Source organism: Osmerus mordax, chromosome 9, assembly GCF_038355195.1.
Source record: "Osmerus mordax isolate fOsmMor3 chromosome 9, fOsmMor3.pri, whole genome shotgun sequence".
Lineage (NCBI taxonomy): Eukaryota > Metazoa > Chordata > Actinopteri > Osmeriformes > Osmeridae > Osmerus > Osmerus mordax.
Window position 1 is genome coordinate 145,277 of NC_090058.1, and position 8,182 is coordinate 153,458.

Sequence of the window (8,182 nt, forward strand, 5' to 3'; positions counted from 1 at the left end):
CGGAAACATTTATCACGTGACCTTTGTCTCGAGAATTTTCCTTTGCTGACTGTGGCCATCTCGCAACCACCCAAGGAACATTTTAACTTGATCAACGTTTGAACCTTTGTACGAAGTAAACAGTAAAGATACAGTAAGATGTAATTAGTCTAGAATTATTTTAGAAAACGTTTTTGGGGGATCTGTGGAGTTGAGCAAGCTAATGTTAGACTAGCTACCCAGCTATCCTAACTGTTGACAACCTTTTCTAGCCAACGTTAGAGCTAACTAGCTATCCACGAACCTAGATAGTGCTGCTAGGCTGGCTAATTGATTAAAACGAAAGACATTTTATGCATGTTTAATAGCATAAAATAGCTTAAAACAGCTACTGTAGCTCAGCTTTTCCAAACATTTCCTCGGTTAGTTAGCAAGGGACGACGAAGAAACCCAAACATGGCTTTGGCTGATGTAAGTAGTCTTGAATTTATTATCTTTGACATGATTTAATATTGAATATTTAGCTCTACTAAGATTCAATATGTTTATTGTATGTTAGCTGTATGCACCTGCCCACCACAGCAAATTCCTTGTTTATGAATACACAATTCTGATTCTGATTAGCATTTTTGGGCACTTGTACAAGCTAGCTCTAGCTGCTGTACGCTATTGCTAATATTATTGTTTGTTTGCAAGCTTACTAGTAACTATAATTTGCGTTGTCATTAGACAACTTTGACGTTCTTAAAGCTTAAGTGGTATATATAAATTATTTTTTAACGTACATTTGTTTCAGGATTTGAAGAGATACCTGTACAAACAGTTACCAAGGTTTGTTACTAAAGTATTGCATGCGTAGACCAATTATATGTCAAGCAGTAAAATGTTTACTGTCATGGTATTCGTGTCGAATGCAGTCAAAGTATGTTAACCAAAACTATTTGTCCCAAAAGTGTGGGTATTGTAAACATTGCTTCAGAAAATGTCATTATTCTGTACACTCGTCGACGCGGCTCTTTTAATGCCACTGGCCTAGTAGGACATTCCACTGCTGCCTGTTTGCATTATAATAATCAGTAATCAGATTCAATTAACCCTTGTGCTGCCTTCGGGTCACATGACCCAAAGGTTCATAACGAACCATCGTTGTGTTTACCCAATTTTACCCAATACAAAAACAAATATTTTTTATTTTATTTTAACCTTCGCAATGTGGGGGGTCTGAGACAGCCCAACGGTTAAAAGAAAATGCTTCACTTTGTTTTTGTATGTGGTAAAGTTGTCGCAATACGACGGTGGGTCACAATGACTGATGGGTCAGAATGACCCGAAGATAACACAAGCAAGTTAGTTAGCACTGTGGTTGGAGTGAACCGGATGGTACTGTAGCTCTTCAATACATTTTTTTGGTGTTAAATTAGACGATTCCAATACGGTTGAGTTAACCAAATCCTCCTGTCAAATTGACTGTTTTCCATTTAGCACTGTGCTCACTGTGACAACTGAGAAACCCTCTTGTGTTTTTCCATTCAGTGTTGAAGGTCTTCATGCAATAGTGGTGACAGACAGGGACGGTGTCCCAGTTATTAAAGGTACACACACAGCCACACGCCCATCAACACCCACACACACATCCCGAGGACACACACATGCAGCCCCCGTCACCGTCAGTATATCTTGTGTTTATGCACTAATAATTCAGTAGAGCAGTGGTCAATGACCATGCTTTTCTCAGTATAGACGGCCATAAATATGTCACCTTACTGAATTCCTTGCTCAGTATAACTGACTGTCCACTACAAATAAAAATGTTTTAATTGCGTTGGGCAGTGGAGCAGATCAACAACTTGAGCAGCTGTCATTAACAAACATTGATGTGTGTCTGGCAGTTGCAAATGACAACGCTCCCGAATACGCTCTCCGGCCCGGGTTCCTCTCCACATTCGCCCTGGCCACTGATCAGGGCAGCAAGCTGGGCCTCTCCAAAAACAAGAGCATCATCTGCTACTACAGCACATATCAGGTGAGGTCCCCTCTCTTGCACACACAATTCTGCTACTTTACTATTTAACATGGTTTTGTGGCTAGTGCCCACATTAGTCAAATCCATTTTCCAATGGTTGTTGTTTTCTCTCTCAGATTGTGCAGTTCAATCGACTACCACTGGTTATCAGTTTCATTGCATGTAGTAGTGCCAACACAGGTGAGATCAAACTTCACATGAGAACCTTTTTGTTGTAACATGCAGGTGTGTGTGAGGGAGAGCACTCAGTACTCTGGTGACTGAGTTCTGTGGCTGGAAGGCATGAATGTCGACCTGTGATTATACATATACCAAAATGCTCCTTGACAAGACATTAACCTGGATATTTCCTACTGCTTTTTCAGTCGGCAGAGCAGGGTAAAATGTAACATTTAGTTGTAACCTAGTATAAAAACTTGCCTGATGTATCATTGATGGATTGTATGTGCTTCTGAAGCACTGTAGGGTTTGAGCTTCTGTACAAAATAATTGTATATATATTTTTAGGCCTTATGGCATTGTCCCAGCAGCTGAAACAAAGATGAAGTATTAACAACATCAGTACATGACTGCTCTGGATTGATTTGAGAGGAACATGTCTGGGGATGCAACGCTTGAACTTTTACATCTTTGATGCAGGTTTGATAATCACCCTGGAGAATGATCTTGTGCCACTCATTGAGGAGTTGAGACAAGTAGTGGAGGTTGCTTAAGGTCACCATGGTAATCGCCCATCGCAGAATCAAGACTGGAGAACATCATGAATAATATTCCTGAAACTCTGTTCCACACACAACACAAACACCCAAAAGAAAGACTTTTCTCTCTTAACATGCTGTATTATTATTATAGTTTAATTTCCTTCATCTTTTATATATGAAAGATGCTCCTCTCTTGCTATAAATTTTAGATTCATAAATAGTGTGATTTATAATTTTGTATTCATTCAAACAATATTCAGAAAACAGAAATGTCATCATTTAATTATTGTATTAAAATAACACATCCAAGTACTAAGACATGTATTCAGCCAAGTGCCCTACAGAAAGCAAGGTTACTTAGAAACCGTAAAATATTAAACTTATGCTAGCTCTGCGAAACAGTCCTCAGTGCTCTGCTGAATGTATGTTCTAGTCATGGTGTAGTCACATTTAATGATATACTAATACAACTCATAATGTCACAATACCAGCCACATTAACTATTAATATAGCCTGAAGTCAAGTTGCTATCTTCAATTTAAAACTTGCAGTACAGGAATATTCTGCTTCTTCTCTTCCCACTGTCATCGTCCCTTTCTAATCTGTGACTGAAAACAAATGGTAATAGAGTTCTTTATAAGCATTTTTTTTGTTAAGGTAATGTTTTATTTGTCACCATCAGAATGTAAGTTCTGTACAATTAAGGAGACAACACCAGATGATATGCTTGCATTGTAGCCAGTCTACAGATTATGAGGCAACTCACCAGTTTCCATTGTAATATCTTTATCCATTCATCTGCCTCCACACCAGTCTTGGCACACAGATAAAATATCCTTTCTGGGAACACTAGACTAAGAAGACACAGTATTAGTACTGAATGGCAACTAACCCATTTCAGCAACCCAGAACTGGGAATACAAATATCAGATAAGTCGCTGGTATAGTAAGATGGCGTAAGAGGCAATCAAGTAATTGTGTTAGGCATAAATTAACTGTAGCAATGTCATCCAGGCAATTCAAAACTTTTTAACAGTTCTTGGTTTGCATCACACATGTCATTAAATTAGAAAAAAGCATGCAAGTGGACTGGGTAAACATACTCGTACTTAAAAAACAGTCCTTTATGTTATATGCTTTCATTATTGCACCGTAGCTTGAATAACTAATTATTGTTATAACAAAAAGCATGTTGGAAGAGTAGGGTATTTGTTTATTTGATCTGTTAGTGATACTTCTCTTTTTTTTCTGCCACTGTGTCAATATTTCATCTTTCTCCCAGAGGAAGTGAAACCAACTGATCTGTGTAGAAAGCTGTCTGAAACCTAATTATAATTATTGGATGTACCGTACACAGAATTTGTTGTCAGGTTAGGGTTAGAGTTAACTATACTACTATAACTATCCATGATACTTTGTTTAAAATGGTTTATTTCCATTTACTAATCCTTTATTACTTAATTATACTATATATTAAGCCTCTATTAAAGGCCTTAAACTTAATGCTTACCATGATATCAAAAGGTTGCTTTCTGATATTATTTGGGACCCAAGTGACCCTACGCCCTCTCCCCCCCCCCCCCCCCCCCCTCCACAGTGTTTATAGCTCTATTATACATAGTGTCTACAAACAAAACCATTAAATAGGAAACTTCTAGAATTGTTTGTTTTGTAAACTATACCAGGTACAGGTAAACTATACCAGTACAGGTAATGTTTACAATGTAGTGTATACATTGTAAACAGTGCCTTCAAACTCCCTGCTGATATTGTTGTTAAATGTACATTTTGCACCACATTGGCCAAAAAACCTGTTGGTTTTCAAGTCTCATGGCAATTGTTTTGAATCAGGTACAACTGGTTACATTTGGTGAATGTCTAACAGTGCATAGATCAACATCCCTTCAGAGAACAATGGTGGCAGATAGGCTAGATGAGTAGAATGGTTGTAGCACAATGCAGAAAGATCGAAAGGTATAACTGCTTTATAAAATTGTCAGTGTCACATGGTAAACAAGCCTTCTTCCTGGCCTCACTGAAGTGACTGAAGAACAACACAGGCAATTAATGCCAAATCTAGGTCTTCAATGCTGATTAAAACCGACCCCAATGTACTCACCTTTGGAAATGTATTGCCAATGTTCTACACCAATATGGAACTATGGAAACATTCAGTCATTCTAGTTATTTAAATCTCACCAGTTAACACAGAACATACTGAGCTCTTCCCACTCACCAAAAGCAGTTCACTCTGTCCTGCGTGTAGTCAAACTGGACCGCAGAGCAGGCCGTCAGGTCCAGGGTGCGAATGGGCTCGTCTAACTTCAGGAAGACACCCACATCAGAGAGAGAGCTGTTTTTTTGTTGTAAACATTTTAAATACAATAATGTACCAACCCAAGTGTGTCTTGGGTTAGGGTTACAGTACAGCATTTATGTAATAGTCACACACCGTCTGGTGTTTAGTAGCTATATTGATATCACCGAATATCACTACATTGACTATGGCAATGATAACTGCAATTCAGAGACTAAAATCGTATTGTAGAAAACAGCAGTACTGGAGGGTGTTGCTGAGAAACTGGCAAGACTCACCATTTTGTCTTTGAAGTATTTAAGTTCATATCTGTTTAATGTAAACCATCTCTGTTTCCAATTCTGTAGAAAATGAACATGCTCTCACCCACGCAATACACATTTTCTACCTGTGTGCTCAATAATTCCACGTGTCAAATTTTCATTCACATGGAATAAGGATTAAATACTCTAAACTAAAAACCCTTTTCATTTACTCACCTTTATGATGGCTCCTTGCTTCACCAAATAGCCTTCCTTGGTGCCAAGCTGTGGAATGTTCCACTGCATTAGTATAAAGGCCACACTCCCGTGGGGTCGGCTGATGAGAGAATTTAATTAGTAAAAAGTGTTTTGCAGTTTGGAAAGAGCCGAGCAGTCATACCGATGGAGCGTTAGCCACCAGGTCTTTTTCTGTCCTCCCTGTCTGCATGGCAGTATGAACCCGCACAGACTCATAGATGGACGGCTCTTCCACTCGCAATGGATATGGGACTTTAAGGACAATGAGTGTACCTGGGTGAAAAAGAGAGATAAACAGAAGTTTTGCGGTATTTTATAATGACGATAAGTACAAGACTATCCCAAAGGCCGAGAATGTCTTTTGAAGAAAAACATATAATAAAATGTCACACATTTCAACGTGAGAAAGTTATTCCAAATACACCTGTGTCACTGCCCAGCAGTGGTTGGTTGGCAAAATGTTTGACAAAATCTTGGAGAGATGGGAATTCATTGAAGCCAAAGGTGTAACCATTGCTTGTTCGTGTCACATGGAAATGTTTAACTGAGTCTTTAGCCCTGTAAATTAGGTCAAAACAGAATCAAAGGCAATGTAAAACTGCATATTAGATGGAGGTGGGGGATAAAGTAGGGGGCTCAAGTTTGAAGGATGGGAGCATCAACCTGACAGATAGAGCAAAGCAACCAGGACCCTCATTGCTGTTCCTCAGGAGGTAGCTGCCATCCGTGCCATTGGACAACAGAAGAGCTTCAGCCGTGTGACGGGACAGGCCCAAGTGGTACCACCTGGGAGGTGTAAAACACGTCACTAGCAGCAGCATGCTAGGTTGTTAGACCAGGGCGTCCCGTTCAGACCCTTTTTTTGTGCGAGTCTTATGCACAGATATTTAGTATGTACACATTCAAAATATCAACACTCCAATTTGTTGTGAAAGTCATTCCTTCTAACCCAAAACACCTCTGAAATGAAGTTGTGAGTTAATTTGCCATCTGTAATAATGTACATTGGAATAATTGGATTCAGATCCCATCCCTGTGGTTGTATTGACTCATGTACTGATGTAGTAAAGCAATTTCGGAATGAGTGATTGATTGGATTAAAATAAAATAAGTAGCCTTATTTCCAATATCAAATAAGTAGCCTTATTTCCAATATCAATCTAAAACTATCAAATACTACAATTGTATGGTTGGTTTCCTGGACACAGACTCAATGTGGTTGAGGCATGTATGTCAGTACTGTGTTTTAGGTTAGCAGAGGAAAACAAGCTGCAGATGCAAGAGGCATTGATAGGGATGTGAAAGTTGTGCTATTTGCATTGCTGTGTGCTGCTAAACCAAATAAGCTATTTTTGATACGTGGCCTGCGGAGTATAATGTAGGTTTATATGCTATCTATCTAGGTTTGCTAACCTACATATAAATAACTAATGTGAAAGGGTGCAATGTCATGTAATTGACTTTCTGTTTCTGACTTGCTCTGATTTACAGGGTTCATGCCACATAAAGTTTCAGGAAATAAGTGAGACATGTAATAAACGATTTTTAAGTATTTTGGTGTTGCGACGTAACCATTAACTTTCAATTTAAAAACCACTAACCTATTTTCTGAAGTTTGAAAATCTATTTCTCAAGAAGTACCAGATGACTAGTGTCAACGACATGGGGCATGACCAAATAAAACACATCAGCTGATGTTCATCAAGATGTTATGGTTGCACAATATTTAGGGGATTTAGGTGACTATAGTCTTATTTATTTTGATTCACCACGTCAGGTGTGTTTACTTTGCTATCTGACTAGGAAATACAGACTATTCCTTGACTGACCACCGAAACACTGTGGAAGAACTGTACACTTCTGATCCTTGATCTTCTGCTGCACAAGTGTCTGCTAAATGCATTGAATAAAAAAGTATCAATTGTAGGCTTTAGTTCAACCTCAACCTGCAGGGCATGATAGTATGGCACGTATCCAAATATGAAGCCGAGAGCGTAGCCTTTAAATCACTTTCTCCATGTCCACGGTCGAACCAACATTACAATTATACTGTACCTTGAACTCCAATAAATTATTTCAATATGTATCTAATATTACACACGGCTCTTCATTTCCTCTTACCCCAATGTCTCCAATTCATCGTCCATATCCACAACACTAGTTCTAGAAGCTAGAGGTGGATCAATGCCGGCGAAATGCACCTGTAGTTTTAGAACTACCGTAAGGCTCTAGGACACAGCCGGCAGTGGATTAAAATAAGTTTTCAGCAGCGAGAGGACACGCCCGCCCGCACGCGCAATGAAGGAAATACGTTACTGTAAATATGTTATACATAATCATTTAAATGCGTTGCGACATTTCGTGCCGTATCGTTCCTTAATCTGAATTCTGTTAAAGTATCCTCCTACGTCATTCTTCTTACCTCTCACTAGGCTACTTTACATGTTTACATTGTTATAGTAACCCCATACAAATTAGCTGACTTGTGCCAAGGCAATTTTCTGAATATTCGTATCGTTTAGCCTAGTAGCAATTTTCAACTGACATATGGAGGTAATGGTTCTAGGCTGGAATGGTCGTTAAACCGGTAATCATGTAGCATAGGCCTACTCCTCTGGGTTAGAGATGATATCAGGGTGATGATACTTGCTGCTTTAGTAGT

The 8,182-nt window shown here is 38.9% G+C and overlaps 2 protein-coding genes across 6 annotated transcripts; one reads left to right on the forward strand and one right to left on the reverse strand.

Annotated features, from left to right (window-relative positions):
• The first annotated feature begins 18 nt into the window (after positions 1-18).
• On the forward strand, positions 19-3,107 carry lamtor3 (late endosomal/lysosomal adaptor, MAPK and MTOR activator 3). Of its 3 annotated transcripts, none has more exons than XM_067242895.1 (7): positions 22-133; positions 407-450; positions 776-810; positions 1,513-1,571; positions 1,869-2,002; positions 2,119-2,182; positions 2,642-3,107. In XM_067242895.1, the coding sequence occupies exons 2-7, from the start codon at positions 436-438 to the stop codon at positions 2,713-2,715; spliced, it is 381 nt and encodes a 126-aa protein (XP_067098996.1). In that variant the 5' UTR covers positions 22-133; positions 407-435; the 3' UTR covers positions 2,716-3,107. The 3 variants fall into 3 exon arrangements, with proteins under 3 accessions (XP_067098995.1, XP_067098996.1, XP_067098997.1); XM_067242896.1 differs by having other exon boundaries at positions 91-108; XM_067242894.1 differs by having other exon boundaries at positions 19-450.
• On the reverse strand, positions 2,967-7,746 carry dapp1 (dual adaptor of phosphotyrosine and 3-phosphoinositides). 3 transcript variants are annotated; one of them, XM_067242892.1, is made up of 9 exons: positions 7,642-7,746; positions 6,184-6,306; positions 5,945-6,078; positions 5,663-5,793; positions 5,500-5,547; positions 5,299-5,361; positions 4,940-5,025; positions 3,470-3,557; positions 2,967-3,311 (listed from the first exon to the last, which is right to left on the reverse strand). In XM_067242892.1, exons 1-9 carry the CDS (start codon positions 7,665-7,667, stop codon positions 3,288-3,290), a joined length of 723 nt encoding a protein of 240 aa, XP_067098993.1. In that variant the 5' UTR covers positions 7,668-7,746; the 3' UTR covers positions 2,967-3,287. The 3 variants fall into 3 exon arrangements, with proteins under 3 accessions (XP_067098993.1, XP_067098992.1, XP_067098994.1); XM_067242891.1 differs by lacking the exon at positions 2,967-3,311 and having other exon boundaries at positions 3,404-3,557; XM_067242893.1 differs by lacking the exons at positions 2,967-3,311; positions 5,299-5,361 and having other exon boundaries at positions 3,404-3,557.
• Positions 7,747-8,182: the final 436 nt, after the last annotated feature.